This window comes from Leptinotarsa decemlineata, unplaced genomic scaffold (genome assembly GCF_025532065.1).
Source record: "Leptinotarsa decemlineata unplaced genomic scaffold, Ldec_3_MD MMD2_P_RNA_scaffold_12, whole genome shotgun sequence".
NCBI lineage: Eukaryota > Metazoa > Arthropoda > Insecta > Coleoptera > Chrysomelidae > Leptinotarsa > Leptinotarsa decemlineata.
In genome coordinates, this window is record NW_027412526.1 from 14,636,374 (window position 1) to 14,657,453 (window position 21,080).

Sequence of the window (21,080 nt, forward strand, 5' to 3'; positions counted from 1 at the left end):
TACTGAAAGACCATTGCCACATCCCTTGCTTTCTACATGGTTATGCCTACAAATCGAACTGTGACACACATCAGGTAGTTACTTCATGAATAGACTATACTTTTCATTCTTTAACGAAAACAATATACCATAAACTGAGTCATTCTTGTAATACAAGGAAGAGCCTTAATATCAGACGATCTTGTTATACCTAGAGTGAATAAAGCAGTGGATCAAAAATCAAAAGTTTCAATTCTCTTTTCTTCACAATGTGAGATTTCCATTGGAAAGTTTCGGAACCGCACAATCGGTTTTGTAAACTTTCAAGTGGAAATCTCACATCGAAGTGTATTTTTTGAAAACTTAATACTGGTGTGAAATGATATAAATATAATAATGATAAATTATAATGTTCCCTATAAATTCACAGTCAGTCCATTCTTCAAATCCTCCTGATAAACTTGGAAGATATAATTGGGGATGGGTATGGGGATGGGTATCGCAATAGTAAAATGAAGAAAAAGTAGCGCAATTGCGCAACCAATTTCACTATTGATTCATCAATTACTGCAGAAACTGATCATCTTATGCACTTACCTGTAATTTCTGAAGTATTGAAGGCGTTTATTATTATTATTTGTTGTGCTACTTTTTCTACTGATGTATGAAATTCTGAATAATTCGGAACCTAACTGAAATAAAAACAGTAATCTAAATCTTCTTGAAGAACAGTCAACTTGCTGATATTCTCAATATTCCATTCTTAGCTCTCAGATTACAGAAACTGCGGGCTATTTGGCGATTCCTGTTTTAGGAGATGGGCGAAATCCAATTCTCAGTGGCTCAATTCATGTTTATTTCATACATTCCATATTGTTGTTTATTTCTTCTGTTCTGCTCCTTTATGGAATGTTATGCTTATGCCACATACAGATTGAGTGTCATTGTTTCTTTTGTCTTTCTGAATAATTGGTGACAATTATTCTGCCTAAATTTTCTACCTGATCTCTAACACTCCTGATGATGTCTTTCATGTGGTAAACTGTCTTTATAGTAGTTCTAACGTATGTATGCAAATACTATATCAGTAAAGATATTAGTCGAAATAAAAATTACCTGTTCTCCCAATCCACAAATCATCTTAGACATTTATGATTTTGACTGAAAAATATTATCTAAGATTGAGTTTCTTTTTACCATTTGATTGTCATCAAATCTATGAAATATTTTTTCCAAGTTCAAGTACGTGTGCAATTCTGATGTAATGAAAATAATGAATTGCTTCGCTAAAAATTATATGATATCTCATAATCGCGAAGATTGATACTAGATTAGATACCTAACACTTCAACTAATTTTTATTAAACGATGTTTCAACGAAAATTCCCCCCTCACACTTGAAGCTCAGAAAAGTACAATTTTTATTTCGAGGGCCTCCAATATTTGTTTGTGACATGGGGGTGAGTGGTACATCTTTTGAAAGATATTTTGTCCCTCTGTGACAATTTTCAAAATTGGTTCATTAGTTATCGAAAAACTCGATCGAAAGTTTTATTAAAAAACAAAATTTTCCTTTATTAAGGAAAATATCATCAATTGTCCTACAGTAGTAGCCTCCTTACATTATTGAAGTTCCGTGGTCAGCGATCGATCAATCAGTAGGAAAAAGTGAGGAAAATAAAAAAATACACTAATTTATGTTACATTATTTTATTTTTTGAATATTTCATTCACTGCCTGCAAGTTATTATCAATAAACCTTCAAAAATGTACCTTTAGGTAGTTGAAAATCAATTAATTTATATAAGTTTTTGTTTCGCTCCCATTAGAGGTATAGAGAGCCAAAAACCTCTTCATGTTCAATCAGATCCATCACATAATACTAAACAAAATGAAAGTAATTTTTATCCACGTAACAGGAACTAATCAAAACTATAAAGTGATCAATTAAATATAATATACATTTTACTGGAGTTCTTTCCCAACCCTTAACTGTTATTTTAACACCTCGACATGTGTTTTGATCAGCAAGTGATCACCTTCAAGAGAAAGATTGAACTAAATATACAATTCCTCAATTAATTTCACAATATTGCCTCATTTATTTGTCTTGAATTAATTTTACAATGTGGCCTTATGTATTAGTCAGGTAAATCTGATAATCAAAAGATTATTTCGACAAGCTATATAATAGTATATTATGCAACGATCATGTAATGATGGTTATTAAGACACGAGCATTAACCGGGATACGAAACGAGCCGAAGGCGAGTTTTGTATGGTATATGCGAGTGTATTAATAACCATTACATGAGAGTTGCATACGCTATTTTTTCTAAACCTGATAAATAATAAAAAACTATGAATATTATATTTGTATTGATCACATTTACAGTAATTAACTCATATTTTTTAAAAAAAAACACAAACTTAATGGTATTATCATGGATATATGAAAACTATAAAGATTCTAATTATATTCATATTGAATATAACAACTGTAATTAATCTGATCTTTTAAAAATATAAAGGTTATTTATTGTGCAATTTGAAAAGTTTATTCAAGGTACCACTGATTTGGAAGTGGAAGGAATATTTACATTCATCTCATTGTTGTTACTCTCAATAGAGTTCAATATTGTATTGGAAATGCTGATTTTATTTTGAAGCGAATTTTCAATGTAGCCTTTCGCCACTGAATTGGATTTCCAGCCACCATGACGTTTTAATGCAGTAATATCGCCTCCGGCATCAACTAATACGGTTGCAGATGTCCTTCAAAAACAAGGTGCTGTATATAAATTCGGATCAGGCAGATTTAAATATGTTGCTATTTTCTTCCCTAAATTTCCAAATTTATTAATACCTATGTTTTGAATTGTGCATTTACCATTAAAATAATTAACGAAAAAAGATGGGGTGGGGCAAAATTTCGGCCGTATATTCATATATTTTTTACTAATTTCGTAATATTTGCCGGTAATTGTGAATGTTCTTTGTACTTTTGTTTTAGTTTCTACCACATTAACAATTGAGATTCCATTCATATCTTTGACATTTTCACATTTAAGGTCATGTAGTTCATGCCTTCGACATGCTCCCGTTATTCCAAAAATCGTTGCTACCTAAAACGAAAAAAATAATTATAAAATAAAGAAAGAAATGAAAAAAAATTACAATTAAAAGATTCGAAGCGGCGTATTGCAAAGCCGTCAAGATCGAAATCAATTCCTTAGCTCGCTACGCCACGAGGTACCTTAATAAGTTTTCCGAGAATGTCGAAATATTATTTGTATTTCTGTATTTGTATATAAACCGTTGATATAGTTTTTCGTACACTTTCTTAGGTTTTTGGGGTAAAAGATTTTTTGTTGCACTTTCTGCTTTCTCCGATATGTGTGGAGGAGTCGATGGTATTCCTTCTATATCGCTGTTTTCAGACATTTTGATAATATAGGTAGGTAATATGAAAACTGATTTTGACAAATAAAGCAATTAGTTACTTAGGTTAGAATCTAGGACAAACAAAGGAATAGGATTCTTGATTGAAAAATTATGGGTTTCTATTGGTTGATAATCTGTATCATTATGAAAAATCTGTATCATAATGGATATCATTATGAAACGGATTATGGTCATATAAGTGTATTGTTAGAGTACGGGTGTAGAAAAAACTTATTTAACAATATTGCCTCATCTCATTGCCTATAGTCCGTTCATAATTTGTTGATAGCTCACTGCAAGTTTGACCCTAATTAGAGAACTGAAATACAGAGAGGACAGCTAATATGATATAATAACAAAAACCAAACTAAAACTGGCAGTTTAAGATGTTTTCGACTAACCCACCTTGTATCTGAAGAAATACAATACAGCTATAAAACTTTCAATCCGATTATGTAGGTATTTTGAGTGGAAATGAGTGACCAGAGTCGTAGAGTATATGATTAAAACATTAGTTACTTTAAATAAATAAATATATTAATATTCTTAAACTGTAGGTACTGTAAACTGTATTTTTATTTTAAAAAAATTTCTTTATTTTATTCAAAAATAATAAGTTACTTGCAATTTGTAAAATATACATTTATTTAATTAATACCTATTTTTAAATGATATAAACTACGATTACTTACAAAACTATTCAAATTCAAAATAAACAGGATCATCTTCGGAATCCGAGTCGTCTTGCAGGTTAATAATTAGCGGTTGTGCCTCTACAGTCGCATCAATTATATTGTCAAGATCCCATATTTTTTGGTCTTCTTCTATTGCATGTCTTACTGCATCTCGCCAATTTTGTTCTGTAATATGTTGTAAAGACTCATATAACAATTCACGTACAGCTTGTATTTTATATGACGTATTTTTTCTAGCCATATAGCTTTTCATTTGTGCCCAAATGAGTTCAATTGGATTTAATTCGCAGTGGTAGGGTGGAAGTCTAAGGACTGTGATGTTTCGTCTTTCCGCCATTTTGTCAACTACGTATTTCTTGAACTTAGATTTGTGTTGCCGGGCAATTTTTAAAAGTTCTGCTTTAACCATTCCATCTTCGTAAGGCAGGGACTTATTCCGCAGCCAGTCAATGATATCCTGTTTCTTCCACGCAGTCGTTGGAAGTCTTTCAACTAGTCGTGAATGATAAGGTGCATTATCTAATACTATAATTGAGTTTGGTGGTATATGTTCAATCATCTGCTCAAAATACTCTTCGAAAACATCAGCTGTCATCTCCTCGTGATAGTCTTTTGTGCTTTTGGATTCAAATTTCAACAAACCATGCTTAGCAAATCCTTTTTCACTGCCAATGTGAGAAACTATTAATCTACTGCCTTTACCAGAGGGTGGGGAAATACCAGTAGACCAACCTTCCATAAAGGCTTGCCTGGAGCTTGATATATTTTTATCTGTCCAAATTTTTGTGAGAGTATGACCTGCGTTTACCCACGTTTCGTCCTGATAGTAAATTGGCCTTCCTTCAGCCCGAAATTTTCGTATAGATCTTAGATACTTTCTTCTCCAACATATTATCTCTTCCCGGTCAATCAAAAGTGATTTTCGGTCTGATTTCTCCCACCGGAAATTTAATTCTTTTAAAACTTGCCACAATTTGGTTCGTCCGACATGAGGCAAATCCGGGTCGTCTCTAACTTCTTGTAAAATTTTGTTTAAGTTGGGTATTTCTTTTTTGTAAAAAAATTCGTGAATTTTCCTTCGAATACCATTTTTGGCAAATTCATTAATTTCAATAGGTTTTCTCCCCCTCTTTAAGTATTCGTTTGTATTTGGGTTAGCTATACCTTTTTTTTTCTTTCTGATAGGAACCTATATATTGTTGACTCCCCTACGCCCGTCATGTTGGCACAACTCTTGATTATGTTCTGAACAGTGTTTGTGGGATTCTGAGAAACCAGAGCATCGTGAACGTTCAAAACAATAGTCTTCTCTCTTGGTGAATAGACAGACTTACTGACTGTACGCAACAGTACCGGTGTAAAACTTGATGATGTTGATGATGATGACGAAGCCATCGCAAGCAATCAAACAAAACAAGCAGGAACGAATGGTACGTATATGTTTGTAGGAATATGAAAAAAAGTTACTCACGCACTGCACAAAATTCGCAAAATAAATATTAGAGACGTTAATTACTGCCGTAGACGCCGAAACACCAACGAGGCGTAAATTAAATGCGATTAAAAAATGTACTAAACCAAAAATTATTTTCGTTCGTAACAACTTCACCCTTTCAAGGCAAGTTTCGAATATAAACTGAAGCTTTATATTTAATGAATAAACACCTCAGGAACCTCCGCCTATGATTTTACGAGTTTTACGACCGTTTTATGACTTGGGCCCTCATTTTGTGCTATCGACAAATTATGAACGGACTATAGTCTACTAAATATACTTGCAATGTTATTCTTATTTACCTGCGTCTTAATTGTCCTAAATTAATTTTACAATGTTGCCATATTTATCAGTCTTGAATAAATTTTACAATGTGGCCTTATGTAATAGTCAGGTGGTTCTGATAATCAAAATATTATTTCAACAAACTATATAGTATACTATTAAGTATTTGTCCACTATCGTTATTCTTACTTATTTCACTTATTTCTACACTCTCGTTAGCATCTAGATGTTTGTTGTTAACTTGTCTAACTAATCCTAATGGACTAAAGTCTATGGAATGGTTTTTGTTGCAAAATATGCTGATTTTTCTGCTCTTCCATATGTTAGATGTGCTAAGTGTTCCTTATATCTTATTTTAATAGATCTTTTAGTCTGTCCATAATATTTTGCATCGCAGTCCTCACATTTAATTTCGTAAATTCCAGACTTTTACGAGTTCTCGACTTTGCCCTTTGGATTTCCTAAAAGGCTCTGTAGTGAATGATTTGCTTTTGAAACCACCTTCATACCTAGTTCCTTGAAAATCTTTCCAAAGTTCATCGTGTATTGGTGGTATGAAACTGAGATATATTTATCTTGGTTTTCGTCGTTTCTAAAAGTCAAGATTTCGTTGATTCTTAACCTAAACTTTCTCTTCCTTACAATATCATCTTCCTTACAATATCATAATAATATCATTATATCAGAGGTATCTATGGTATAAATAAGAATATGTATGTATGTATATTTAGTTCAATCTTCCTCTTGAAGATGATCACTTGGTGATCGAAACATTTGTCGAGGTATTAAAATAACGGTTTGGTGCTGGGATTAAAACACCAGTAATATTAATTATTACACCAAAGGTTCCAAACAGTGCATCACAAGATACATAAGAAGTCTTTTACAAATTTTTGGTAGTACTTGTGCAATGCAAAGAAACCGCGGTCTTCTTTTTTGTATTGGTCTTGATCAGTTTACGAACTCTGAAACAACATGATGAAATTGTAAGGTCGATTGTAGAATTTTGCGGTATATATCAAGGTATTTATAAAAATGATTTCAAGTTTACTTGTTACTCAGCATTATTGTATCTAACTGATTATTTGAGATTAACAGTAATTTTTACCTATCTTAATTAATTCATCAAGTGGGTTAGTCAATCAGACAATTTAAAGCCGCTTAAGTTTATGCATATTCGGTAATACAGATTTTGATTTCAACCTTTTAACAACCATTCAGTAGCTTCTTTGATTAAGTTATACTAGACGTTAAAATGACTGGAAAAACTTTGTATTTTGCATACGGAAGTAATTTATCCACTGCAAGAATGCATGTTTGGAATCCCAATGCAATCAGATGTGGAATAGGAAAATTGAACGTAAGTATTGATACTGAACTAATGAACATGTTATACATCGTTGTTTCCGCAGGATTATGTAGTAGACTTTCTTGTATATTCTAAAATATGGAAAGGATGCGCAGGAACTATAGTTCCAAAAAAGGGTAGCCACGTCTGGGGAGTAATATGGGAACTCAAAGATGAAGACTTGAAAAATTTAGACTGGTATGTATATGTATCGTGATGTTTGATTTTTTCTACATTTTTAATTTGAATTGAATTGTCATATTTTCCAGTAGGTTAACCAATAAATTTCGACTTCGGTTCGTAACCAATCTACAGACACAAGTAAATTGCAATTTGAAAAATAAATTTAGTCCTAGTGCATTGTAAAATTGTACCATGAAGGTAAATCATTTATAAAATGCAAATACTAAATTTTCAAAAAATGTTGCTGTTTGTGGGCTTTATTGAACCTGAAACATTTTGCTTACATATTTGTAGAAACTCAAAATATAGTTGAATATAGTTAATAATTTAGCAATCACTTGTTTTTAATTTATCACTTACTAAAAAATGTAAATATGCATACAAATTTGACTTATGAACAAGATTTTAGATATCTACTTGATTTGAAGCTTTAATTTGTTGCGTATTGAATAATAATAGCATTTTTTTCTATTCAAGACAAAGATATGTATAGGAATAGCGAATTATGAAATGAGAAGAGAAAAACACAATTCATGAATTATGTGAAATAGTTGGAATACTAACAACAAAAATAAATGACTATAAAATAAATAACAAAATAAATAAACGAATAACTCATTTCTAAAAATTCCTCTATTCTATAAAATTGTGTTCCAAAAGGAAACTTTTCATTCTATATTTGAAATCGTGATGACTTTTCTTTAATTTCACTAGGCAGTTTATTGTAAAATTTCGGACTCGGTCGGGAAGACTTCATTAGGAAATCTTTATAATTTCTAATATTGAAATTGTGATTGAAACAATTGTAATAAAATTGATCTATTCAGAGTTGGAATTTCATAATATTCAAAAAGTTATCTGCCTGATGTTCGTTAATCCACATGTGCTGAAATCTTTAGAATTTTTTCCTAGGCAATAAATACATTCAAGGCAAGCGTAGACATACTCAAAAACATATATCTTTTCTTTTTCTTGATTCAATGTGTGCATGACAACAGTTCATTGAATGATCTGTACTGTTCTTAGATTCCGCAATATAGATATGAAATTTCGTGATATGCGTAGATATGAAATTGTATGAAATTGTAGTTTAGTATAATAATATTTCCAACTCATGCATTCATCGAGAGTGAATCCTGAGAACGTATAAATATATGAATTCATTGCTTTCTGTGGTAAAAGCGTATCAATAGAGTTTTCTCGGGATTGAAATGGAGCGCTACACCAAGAGCAGTATTGCAACTTTCTCTCAATAAATATCATTTTTTCTCGATATTAAAAGAGCAGTGTCGTCAGCAAACATGATGCATGTACCAGAGCAAACTCCCAATATAGTCAAACACTTTTGATCAAGAACGATCAGTAAATCACAAGTGAAATAATGATATTAATACGATTATTATTCACCCATGACAAGTTGTAGCCAAGGAAGTGAAATATCCCATCTTCTTGAAACTGAGCAAAAGCACCATTTACAAAATGATAGTCACAAACTACCGTTTGATTATAACAATAAGCCTTTTTTATCGATATTTCTGGAGATTTTCACCTTCAATAATCCGAAAAAATAAGAATTGTTATGGAAATGTCTATGCCTTTATATAAAGGGCAAACTTTCTAGTGCACTCAAAGTATTCTTCACAAAGAAAGCTCTTTATTCAATTTCGAATTCAATTAAATTCTTCTCCGGGGCTCTGTAACAATGACTTTTCATAAAAATATCTCCCACATTATCGTTTCAGTTCTATAAGGAATAATGAATTCTTAATTGAATTACTCACCGAAAAGTAGTTCTTCGTGTTGATAATAATACTATTTTTAAAACCATCATTTCGGATACATATTGAAAAAAATAAAGAACATTGCAACAGACGAACTTCCGAGACAACAACACAGAAGATCTCCAACAGATCTTCCATTAACACAATGTTCCTCAAATGACATTTTATTTTTTGTTACTTCATCTAGGTAGTCTTTTACATAATCAATTTGAACATGTGAAATCAGCTTTCAGAAATCTGAAGACTATTGAAAAACTTTTTTCAATTCAAAAGACAAAGAAGATATCATTAACTTTTCCAATGTGGTTTATTCCATCCCTTGTTCCATATTTATATGGGACAAACGAGTAGAACATTAAAAGACTGAATCATTTCCACACAAGAGTCATAAAATGCAGTAAACCATCCTGCACCCTTTCTAAACACATTAGTGACTTAGATCATGGCTTTTCATTTGACAATGTTCAAATTTCAGATTCAGGAAACAATAGTCAAAAAATAACTTTCTTAGAAAAGTATCATAATATTGTAACGAATTAAAGAATTAACTGTCTTAAACAAATTTATTTCTAACAATATTTCACTATCACAAACTAATTTATATTCAACACTTAGCAATTAAATATTAATTTATTTCCACTATTTGAATTCCTTGTTTAACCTCTCGATTCACTTTCTGAATTCAACTCCCTCTCTGGACGAGTAGCCGGTAACGTTCTATAGTCGTTCGGTACTTGCCTAGAATTTCCCGGCGATTTCAGACTGCATTCTTCGCGGTGACTCATGTATTTATTTGATGAATCGGCTGGAGTATGGGTCAGGGCCGTTGCTTAACTGTCAGATCAAGCGATATAGATATGTTCGTTCCTTTCAACTTCTTTGTGGTGTTCAATATTGTTTCAAAAATCAATCGATGACATGAGTCTTTTTTCAAACATCAAAATAATAATTATTTTTTTGATGAATGAAATAACTCAGTTCTATCCACGGATTTCAAAAAGGTTTTTTGATCGATATGGCATGTACACTGTTTATGGCGAACATATGCGTGAAAAATTAGACAATGGTAGTGGTGATTTTTTTTTCGAGCTCCTACCTCAAACTCTTAATCTTAGTCGAGAAATTAAAGAAACTGAGCTTCAGAGTTGCCCCAAATGATACGGTAAATTCGTTCATGTCAGACCATCCAATCGGAGTAAAAATAAAAAATATTTGTTTGAAGGTGATTGACAATGTTTCATGATGAATTTCATCGGTTCGGACTTCCGCTGTCTAATATTAAATAAAATGATTTGAAATCCCTAAAAGAACCAATACAAATGAAAAATTAAAAACTGAAAATGACAATTATATTAGGCAAAAAAAACCCTGAAATGAAATTACAGTGAAATGAATAAAGTAAAAAATAGAACGATTATACAAAATACAAATAGAAAATTACTTTAAGTTACTTTAAGACGTTTCGTTTGTTAGATCCACAACCTTCTTTGGGTGATGACTGGACCAATTCCTCCGATAGATGACACTTTGAGGGTAATTCCAGTACTTTTACATATCTTCTCTTTCTCCTTTCCGCTTCACCGGTTCACTTGTAGAAACTAATACAGAACACAAGATCCTAGGAATGAGTATCATGAGAAAGGTAGGAGACAAACGCAATGAGGGTGTAATGTTTTCTGGAGATTTGTGAGAAATGAACAAGTCAGATGGGCCCAAAATTATAGAAAAAACATGAACCGATCTTTCAGATCAGAGCAAGAGTGAGAATCTGCCAAACGCAAAACCTGTTCCGGTGCATAACGGGGCAACTACCAGGAAATGAATTTCATCGTGAAGAAAAATCAACTTCAAGGTTGTCACAGCAACATTTTCATTTGAGAGCATTCGTGAGCCAGTTATATCTGATGATAATTAGATTCAGTCATGCAGGGCTTTTTGCCTCTAGTTGGGCTGAATCGTCATTTAAGTGTAAGTGTTTGCTAATCTGCTCAAGTGGATTTTACTTCTTTTCCTGATGCAGTTTCCGGTTTTTGAGAAGGCGATGAATTACTTACTGGATGCACTTCATAGCCTCCATCTGCTGGGACATATGATATTCTAATGCCCCCCACTGCGGGCAACATGTACTCGACAGGGATTAAAGTAATATATATATATATATATATATATATATATATATATATATATATATATATATATATATATATATATATATATATATATATATTATACACTCTGCCCAAAACAAAGTCAATATATCTGAACCGTAACAATGGGAGACACCAGGTGGAACAATCGAGTAGAAATACAAATCATCTGATGAATCTGACAGTATGAATTATTTTGATAAGAAAAAAGCTTCATCTGCATCTGCTCATAACGATGTTCTGGAAAATATATCTGATTTTTGAGTGGATATCTAGAGGAAAGTTTTATTGTTTTGTCGGAAATACTCGTTTCATTTATGTCTAAATACCGAAAATCCACTCTTTCATATTATTCCCAATTTTCGATGGAGATTGAAGGAACTCTCATGGACGATAAAGTAAAAAAAACTTTTCATACTCCACTTCAATCTACAGAATTTCAGTTTTTATGATGCAGGACATTCTCTTCTACTTTAAAAAATATTTCTTTAAAAATCTGAAACGGTATCTTCTGGTAACTGATAACTTCTTATACAGTACTATCAAAATTCGAATCTTAGAGATTCCATTAATGGGAAGAATAAAGTGTCGTTTATATATTACAGTTCATTTACCTAGAAATTATTTATGAATTTATGTATTCTATCAAACTTTTGAATTTAATGGGGGAATTACTTGAAAGCCAATACCTAGTTTTTTTGAGTAGGTAAACAAATGAATATCTCAATAACGGTTCGTGTTTGATATAGGGTGTATTATAAACTTCCAAGGAAAGGAATAACAAAAAGTATCACAGGTGGCTTTTTTGCCGTAATAAACAAAGAGCTATTATTTGCATTTGTTGATATTTTTTTAAATACTCGTCTAATTAACTTTTATTTTCGAGGTAGGCAGGAAGGTGTTCACGTCAATATTTACGAACCCATCACCGTGACTGTGGAAACCCCTGAAGGAAAATTAGTAGAGTGCTTGACCTATCAGCAAGTTAGATGTGAAAGTGAAGACACCCTAGAATATATGCCAGAACTGAAACCATCACCAGCTTATTTGAATACCATGGTTAGAGGAGCTGTAGAATCAAAAATTCCATTGGATTATATAAACTTCATAAAAGATACACCTACAAATGATTCGAACATTGAGCCAAATTTGAGAGATGAATACTGATCATAAAATATTATGGGAAAATTATTTAATTTAGTCGAGATTGTAAAACACGATGTAGAAATGATCTCCCTCAAAGACGAAAAAGGTTCTGTAGATGATGAACTTATCGCTAAGCTAAAAAACATTAACTGGCAGGTAATAATGAGAGTCAATGACATAAAACTTCAACAAATTCTATTACAAGTTGTGATAGAATTGTCAATTTGTTATCAAACTAGTAAAAGAAAACTAAGACAATGCGTAATTGTTGACGATCGTAAACGGTAATTTTTATTTTGAAGTTGCTATTCATATATTCATGTTAAAACATTTGCTGGTTGCACTTTCTAAATATATCCCACACCATTTTACGGTCTATTAAATGACCTTCAACACCAACAGTGTTGATTCTGATGATCTTGCTAGTCATTTTAAAGGTTTTCGTTTACCAATCCACCAATATTGAAATATTTAATTAAGTTTATTCGAATTGAGGGTTATTTCTGATAGAAGCCACCAACAACTTCTGTGATAAGATGTTTGAGATTATTCAGTACTAGAAAACAATACTATAATCCATACCATCTATGACGGTACCACTCAAAACGAAATACAATTCAAACAAAATATTGCATTATCAGGGAAAATGGTACCTATCTATAATTAAGCGGGTTAGGGATATTCGGATTTTCAAAATTGGGGATTTTAACTTTCAAGAGTGAAGAGGTTAGTGGTTAGAAATTTTTGTCACTAATTTTATGGAATTCATTCTAAAAACAATCAATATATTGTAACCAATATATTGAGTGAGTCATATCAGAATATTTTATTTTTTGAATAGATTATTCAATCGGGCAACTGAATGTTATGTATACATACGTGTTATTTTATAGATATATTATTTATGAGTAGATATAAGACTTGATATAAAATATTTTGTTTATTAAAAGATTAATTGTAAACTTTGTTTCAGTAGCCAGTATAAAAACCTGGCCAAAATGAAAATAATTTATTTATGACAGTCTACAATCCAACTGATAGACAGCTGTTTGACTGTAGACATAGTCATGACTATATATGGAGTTTTTATTATAATTCTTTTTTTTCTTCACATTCATTTAAAGTTTTCAGTGGTAAAAATACCTACATATAAAAATTTGGTTCTTTTTTCTGTATGGTTATTGAACCTATGTAGGGTAAGGTGGTCGACAGTGAATCACCAATTTTTCAAACCGATATATCTCGGAAAATAATACATGAAATTTCTTGAAATTTTGGGTAGAGTTACATTAACTATAATCTCATCAAAATATGGTAATTTTTGAGAGTTCATACGACCGAGTGGTCGTATTAAGAGCAAAATATGAAAAAAATATTAAATTTTTAGTGCATAATAATTCAGTGTTGACCAGGGGTGGTCCACAGTGGATTGCCTACGGTTGCGCTCATTTTAAAATAGAAAAACTAACTCGTTTTCAAAATAAAAATATAAAAAAACAATAATTTTTCAAAAAGAATATTATATAGAGAGACAGAAAAAATACATTTTCGAGATAAAAATATAGGAAAATGAAAAAAATTAATACATTTTTAGTAGAGAAAGATCAACTGACAACGTATAATAAGACTGTCGCTTAGCGGTTCCGCTAATTGTTGGATTCGGAAGAATGAATCTTACATCCAGTTCTTCGACAAACGCCAGGATGTACTAACCCACCGTCTGAAGGCGATCCCTTTATGTCCTAAATATAATAATAGTTATATCCCCACAAAAATATACACACCCCCTATATCTAGAATCGTTCAGCCAAAAGAATTAGTTTTTTTTTTTTGAATGTGGTAGCGTGATAGTCGCTTACACCAGATCAGAAAAACGGATTTGAAATTGGTAGTTGGCTTGATCAACAGGTGAAATTGTTATTCTACTTCCTTTGCAGAGCGGTCGGATTGATTATATCAGAAATTATGTCCTTAGAGGGGTTTGAGGGAATGAAATAATATATCAGTAGAGTTTCCACAAATCAACTTTGATGATAAATAAAGTAGGCGGTATAGTTAGACAAGTAATTGATGAATAGCAATAACAAAAATTACTGAAGTCTAGACCTAATCAGAGCAATATCGATACTCTTTCCTTATTTCTGATTTATTAAATATCATCATAACCGTGGTCAATTTGAAAGAAAAAAATATATGAATATAACCGTTTGAAATTCTATAAGAGAAAACAAATTTAAAAAAAGGACAGGAATATTAGAATCTGAATGAAGCTCTCTTTCTGTTTCTAATAAAATATGTTATCTAGCCAACTTTATTCAATACAACCGATGAGCAATTGATTGGAAACTATTCCTGGAAAACATAAAATAAAAACCATAAGTAAATAATAAACAATTGCGACCTTGAAGTAAATAAGTGAAACACATTTAAAATTACCTGGAGTATTCCTCATGACATTGCAATTGTCCATTATTCGATTCCTCAAGTCAATCACATCTAGTACAGGATTTTTATGAACAAGAGCCTTCAGATGACCCCAAGAAATATAAATCTAAATCTGCACGCCCAATCCAGCGATTAGGGTAGGTGATGTCAAGATGCTGATGAGCAAGAACACTAAAATGAACTGAAGCCCCGTCGTGCAACCATATGTTGCTTCTTCAAAGTACTTGCACTTCTTCTAACAAAATGGGTAAATTACCTCGCAAGTCCTGTTAACCTTGCCGGTAAAAAAATTGGCCAAATAGGTTGTCACCAATCTTACTACTCAATCGTTCAGGGAAAATTGTTGCTGAATATGACTTTCTCTAACAACGTGTGAATTCTCGTATGCCCAAAAATGGTCATTGTGGAAGTTCGTAATAGCATCTCGTGAAAAATTTGCTTCGTCCGTAAATAAAATATTTGGTAAAAAATCATTATTGATTATATTATTCTTGATTACTGATAACTAGCGAAACTTCAAGTTTGAAGTTTAAGTTTGAAAATGTCCTTATAGGACGAAACTGCAGTAACGATAGTTACAAATAAAAGTGGTAAAAAACATATAGAGTTTCAATTCTCTTTTCTTCATTATGATTTCCTACCACGTAGTAACGGCTACATCCATTAATTCATTGTACAGAAATATTTTCTTTTAAAAACATGTTCCCCACATAGGCCACCAGTAAAATGGTTCAACAAAAATTGGAAGAAAAGCGAAAAATTCTATCATCTATTAAAATAATTTGCAATAATACCAACAATCCGAAATATTGGTTATTTTACAAAAAATTGAAAACCGACTACAGAAATTCGATTACAAATACAAAAAGGGTCGCCTATGAGAACCTGCACACAAAATCTACCAAAAATGGCAATAAAAATGATTATTCCGATTATAACCCTGACGACTTCATTGATTTTTTTCAGTACAGTTGCAGAAAACATTATCAAAACTCTACCTAACTGGTCTCTACTGGTCTCCATCACTCCTACCATCACATGAACACAGTTTCTTTTTATCCTCAACCACACCAACTGAAGTACTCTCAGCAATCAAACGACTGAGAAAATCTACTACAGTAGATGCCTTCGAATTGAATGCAGTGCTCATCAAAGAGATATCGGAACTACTTGAACCCTTAACACACCCAATCAATTAGTGTTTCACTTCAGGGGTTTTTCCTGACAAATTCAAAATATCAAGAGTTTTACCAATATTTAAAAAAGATGATGCCAATATTCTAAGCAACTTTCGACAAATTCAAAATACCAAGAGTTTTACCAATATTTAAATAAGATGATTCCAATATTCTAAGAAACTTTGGACCAATTTCAATCATAAATATTTTTTTTAAATAGTGGAGTTATTATTGAAAGATAAGTTGACAGATTATTTCGAAAAAATAAGTTTATATCAAACACCCAAAATGGTTTTCAGAAGAACAAATCAACAATTAGTGATTTATTGAATATCACTGGAGACATTGTTGAGGGTTTTGAGATCAAGAAACATGCAATTATCACTATGTCCGAGTTGTCCAAGGCGTTCGACTGTGTCTCACATGACCTTCTGTTACTTAAGTTTAGTGTTACGGCATTAGAGGTGTACCTCACAAATTATCATCATCCTATCTAACATACAATAACTAGTAAAAATAGGTACAAATATTTTTGATCTTCGAACCACCATCTGAAGATCTTGATCTGCCAATGTCCTCTCTTTCATAAAATAAAATGAAGAGTGTCTCCAGAGGCTCCAATAAATTCAAGACAACGCCAGAACACTTGGTGACACGACTATCGTCAAAGTTAAACCAGTTCGTTTCGTCTTTGACCAATGCGTAAATGACCAGATTCAACGCCAAAAGCACAGTGAACAATGACTGCATGAACATTATAATAGAGGTCTGCTAGATTGAAGTGTTCATCTATTTCGAACCTTTCTAAGAGTTTGATGCTTACGTCATTCGGTGTACATCTGTACTGTACATCTGTACACCGAATGCCTAGAAGACAAAATCCCCACAGGAAATAGCGGCTGTCACAACCAATGCTATCCCTTCCTTACATCAGAATCGAATCTAAGAACAATAATAGAATATGCTTCATATCCGGCAACTTCACAAAAGCCAAACCACCAAACTCCAAGAATTACATTTACCAGATACCATGTGAGTGGAACAATTTTTATATCAGTGTAACCAGGAGGCTGTTAAAAGTCCGCATTGCCCAAGAAAAACACCCAGCGAGCAGAAACCAGCAAATTGGGAATAGTATGTTTGTAGTCATCAATATAACATCAAGTATTTCTAAACTGAAATCATCCAAAGGAAGAAAAACTGATTTTTCTAATGACAAAACACAAGCACTACAGGAAAATCCTCAAGGCGCTCTAAGAGCGGTGCCTGTGCGAAAGTAGTGATTCACATTGGATTTGAATCGGTAGAGATTAAATTCATTTGGAAACACGTCCTCAAGAAGTTTATTCCACATGAACACAGTTCTCCAAATGAAAGAGTTCTTGAACAGTGAAGTTCGAGGTGTACTGAATTGGACCTCAAAATGATGTGCAGCCACAGTCCGTCGCGTATTTCTGACATGAACGACTCTTGGTGGAATCAAATATGCCAAGTCTGTTTAAAAAAATCTGTTTAAAATCTGTTTTTCCGTTAACCAGCCGTCGCACCCCTACGAACGACAACCCTCAGAAGTCACTTGAACACTTCCCGTGAAAGTATCTATAGAAGAGAGACAAATCTCCTTTCTTCGATGTTCCAGACTATCAAGGTTGCAAGTGAAGTTCGCATCGCTTGAATAAGCGAATGCACCTTTTCTATATGGAATCCAGCAGCTTCAGGGTATGCTTAGGGGCGGAGCTTCATACGTGAGAACAATAGTCCAAAGAAGGTCTGATCTGAGCTTAATGAAGCATCAAAAGTTGCTGAAGTATGTACAGTTTTCTGGTTTGGAATGGTGTTCTGAGCTTCTGAGGAGCAGCCTTTGCAATTCCAGCGACATGATTGTGCCAAGACATATTGATGTCCATTTCAATCCCCAACAAACTTATCGAAGCAGAAAGTGGAATTGTTTGATCTGACATTATTATATTCGGTTAGAAGACATTTTTTTGAGAAAACCGATGCCTGTGTTTTTGTGGCATTGAATTGAACCTGGTTATTTTCACCCCAATTCGAAATTACTTTTAGATCCTCATTAAGATTTGCGACCTCCTGCTGCCGGTGAAGATGTGCATTCGCAGCCATATTCTGGAATCCAAATGAAATGAAGAGACAAATGTGCCGTCGTGAACAAAGCAATATATTGAATTCTTGCTTTTTCCACAATGAGTCGTTGATATACAATAGAGAGTTGGAGACGATATAGACCCTTGGGGAACACCAACGTTTATTGTAAAAGTATTCGAGAGATATCCGGCGACGGCAACTTGCACGGAACGTTCTTTCAGGAAGCTGAAGAGCCATACACAAAAATGATCTGACAAGCCATAGCTTCCAAGTTTGGCCAGCAAACCCTCATGCCACACACACTCAAAGGCCTTAGAAATATCAAGCGCTACAGCTCTTGACTCTCCATGTTTCTCGATTGCGTTATTCCAAATATAGGTGACATACGATAGAAGGTCGCCTGTTGATCTTCGTTCCCGAAAGCCATAATGATGATCGCTCAAGATAATGAAGCCTTCCAAATATTTAAGGATATCGTCGTTTACGGCTATCCCTATGATTTTTGATGTCACTGATAGCAATGCGACTGGAAGATTTTTCTTGCCCTTTTTAGGAATAGGCTGAACGCGAGCAATCTTCCAACAAGAAGGAAAAACCCGTTTATTGTAAGACAGGTTGAAAAGTCTGCAAAATACTGGTGTGCGAGTTCATTTGCGCACTTTTATGACGAGCACTTCTTCAAAACTAGTCGCCTTGTTGATATTGAGGTTTTCAGAATTCGCCTGACTTGACATTGTCGGACAGTAATTTCCGGCATTGTGGATTCTAGTGTGGAAATAGTGGGTAGTACCTTTCTCAGAAAATCGACTGTGGAGTGGGACGCAAATTGTTTGGCTCGTAGATTTGCTCTCTCTATGGCTGTTGTTGACCCATCCGATTGTGTTAGTAGTGGAATTGTGGATTTTCTAAAGTTTTTATTAACAGCTTCAGCTACGGACCAGAAGGATCTAGACCCGTTGGAATTGGCAAGCAGTTTATCCCTTATTCTCTGATTGTGAAGTTCTTCGCTTTCATTTTTCCTAATTTTGCAGCTGTTGCGAGCATCAATAAACCTAGTAGGGTTTTCGGCACTGTGATTTTTGCGCCACTGCTGGTAGGCGAGATTTTTGGAGGACAGCTTGCTCGCAAATTTTTGTTGAACCAAGGTTTGCCGTTAGAAGTTTGTTTCAATGAAAAAGGAATATATGCAACCATGGATGATAGAATAACTTCCGTGACTTCAGAATCAGAAATAGATGGATCTTCAGAGCTGAAAAAAACATCTAGCTAGAGGAAATTTCGGAAATGGTCTTGAAGATCCTTCCATTCAGCAGATCTGTAATGCCAAACTTTGCGTGGCTCAGAATATTCCCCAACATTTATTAGCCATTCACTCAACACTGAAATGAGTTTGTGATCATAAGAGTCCAATCGAAATCTTACAGTGACTGTAAATTTCTGGATAGGTTGTTGATATAGATCAGAAGACTAGCATACTCTCCAACACGGTCAAGAATCCTGGTTGGTTCATTTATAATCTGAGTGAGTCAGCTGCTTATTGCAAAAACCTCAGCTTCGCGACCTTTATCGTCGATTATATTTGAAAATTTGAGTCATTCGATATTGCGGACATTAAAGTCACCAAATATGGAAATTTCGGCACTGGAATCGCTGGTGGTCGATAAACGCAGCATACGACATTAGTGATCTTCTGTGATATTACTTTGAACCACATAACATCAAAGTTTTAGGGTTCCAGCATTTCCGTTCGTTGACAGGAGAGATCGCTTCTGATGAAAAGAGATATTCCAAAGTTACGTCTGAATCGGGAGTGGAAATCATAGCCGGAATATAGAAAATTGACGAGATTTGTTGAAGCACCGACTTTGGTTTCTGTGAGTGCTGGAATATGAGTACAATTTGTTTGCAGATGTTGGTGTACTGAGTTCATATTTGAGTTGAGTCCTCTGATGTTGCAGAAATCAATTTTGAAGTTGCTAATGGACCTCTCAGCAACTGCAGTTACCATGATATTTCACTGTGCACTGATGTTAAGATGTTAGTGATTTTCGAATAACTTCTGCAGGATGATACACCCGGATATCCGATTGGGGAGCTATTTTACCTCCGGCGTATCTTGACCCTAGAAGCGCCATCATGCAAGCAGTTTTTTCTTATATTTCCACTCTTGAAACCGAAAACAGCGGCCCAGCAACGAAACATTAGCCCGAAATCAATTTCACGCAGCCTAAGCCGTTGCGATGGTATCTCACCCGGCGAGGCCGGGTGGCACCAGCATCTACCACCTTTGAATTTAAGATGAAGTACAAAGAAGCTGCATACATGTTGACCAACGAGATATTCAGCCAGGCTAATTGGATACATCAACACATGGAAATCTCTAATCAAGCGGAAACAATCTACTTTTCATTAATCCAAAAATCTAGAATAGAGAGGGTAGAGGTAAAATCACCTAAATGAACTATAAACAGTGAAATATGAAAATTTAAACTTCCTATTTTTTTATATTACTTTGTATTTGTAACTAACATTACTGCAGTTCCATCCTACAAGGACTACATAAACAGTTTATTGTATTCATTTGCAAATGTCTTTGTAGCAGAAAACTGCAGTAATGTTAGTTACATACAAAGTGGTATAAAAACATAGGAAGTCTTAATTCTCATTTTTCATGATGATCTCCTGCCATGTATAACGGCTACATCCATCAATTTAACTATAAATTGTCTGAAGTATCAGATAGACCTGTTAAGACGACGAGGGATATCATAAGTTGTGAAGTAGGTGGTTTGAATTTTTTTTTCATTTCTTTATATTCCTCTTCGTGTCATTTTTTCAGCATATCATC

The 21,080-nt window shown here is 33.5% G+C and overlaps 1 protein-coding gene across 1 annotated transcript; it reads left to right on the plus strand.

The window, feature by feature from the left end:
* Positions 1 to 7,048: 7,048 nt before the first annotated feature.
* LOC111508184 (gamma-glutamylcyclotransferase) lies at positions 7,049 to 13,465 on the plus strand. Its single transcript, XM_023163611.2, has 3 exons — positions 7,049 to 7,258; positions 7,311 to 7,444; positions 12,248 to 13,465. The coding sequence occupies exons 1-3, from the start codon at positions 7,154 to 7,156 to the stop codon at positions 12,522 to 12,524; spliced, it is 516 nt and encodes a 171-aa protein (XP_023019379.2). The 5' UTR covers positions 7,049 to 7,153; the 3' UTR covers positions 12,525 to 13,465.
* Positions 13,466 to 21,080: the final 7,615 nt, after the last annotated feature.

Coding starts and splice junctions, on each gene's coding strand:
- LOC111508184 (XM_023163611.2), top strand. CDS start 7,154: ATGACTGGAAAAACTTTGTATTTTGCATACGGAAGTAATTTATCCACT. Junction 7,259..7,310: donor GTGGAATAGGAAAATTGAAC/GTAAGTATTGAT, acceptor TTGTTTCCGCAG/GATTATGTAGTAGACTTTCT. Junction 7,445..12,247: donor GACTTGAAAAATTTAGACTG/GTATGTATATGT, acceptor TTTTCGAGGTAG/GCAGGAAGGTGTTCACGTCA.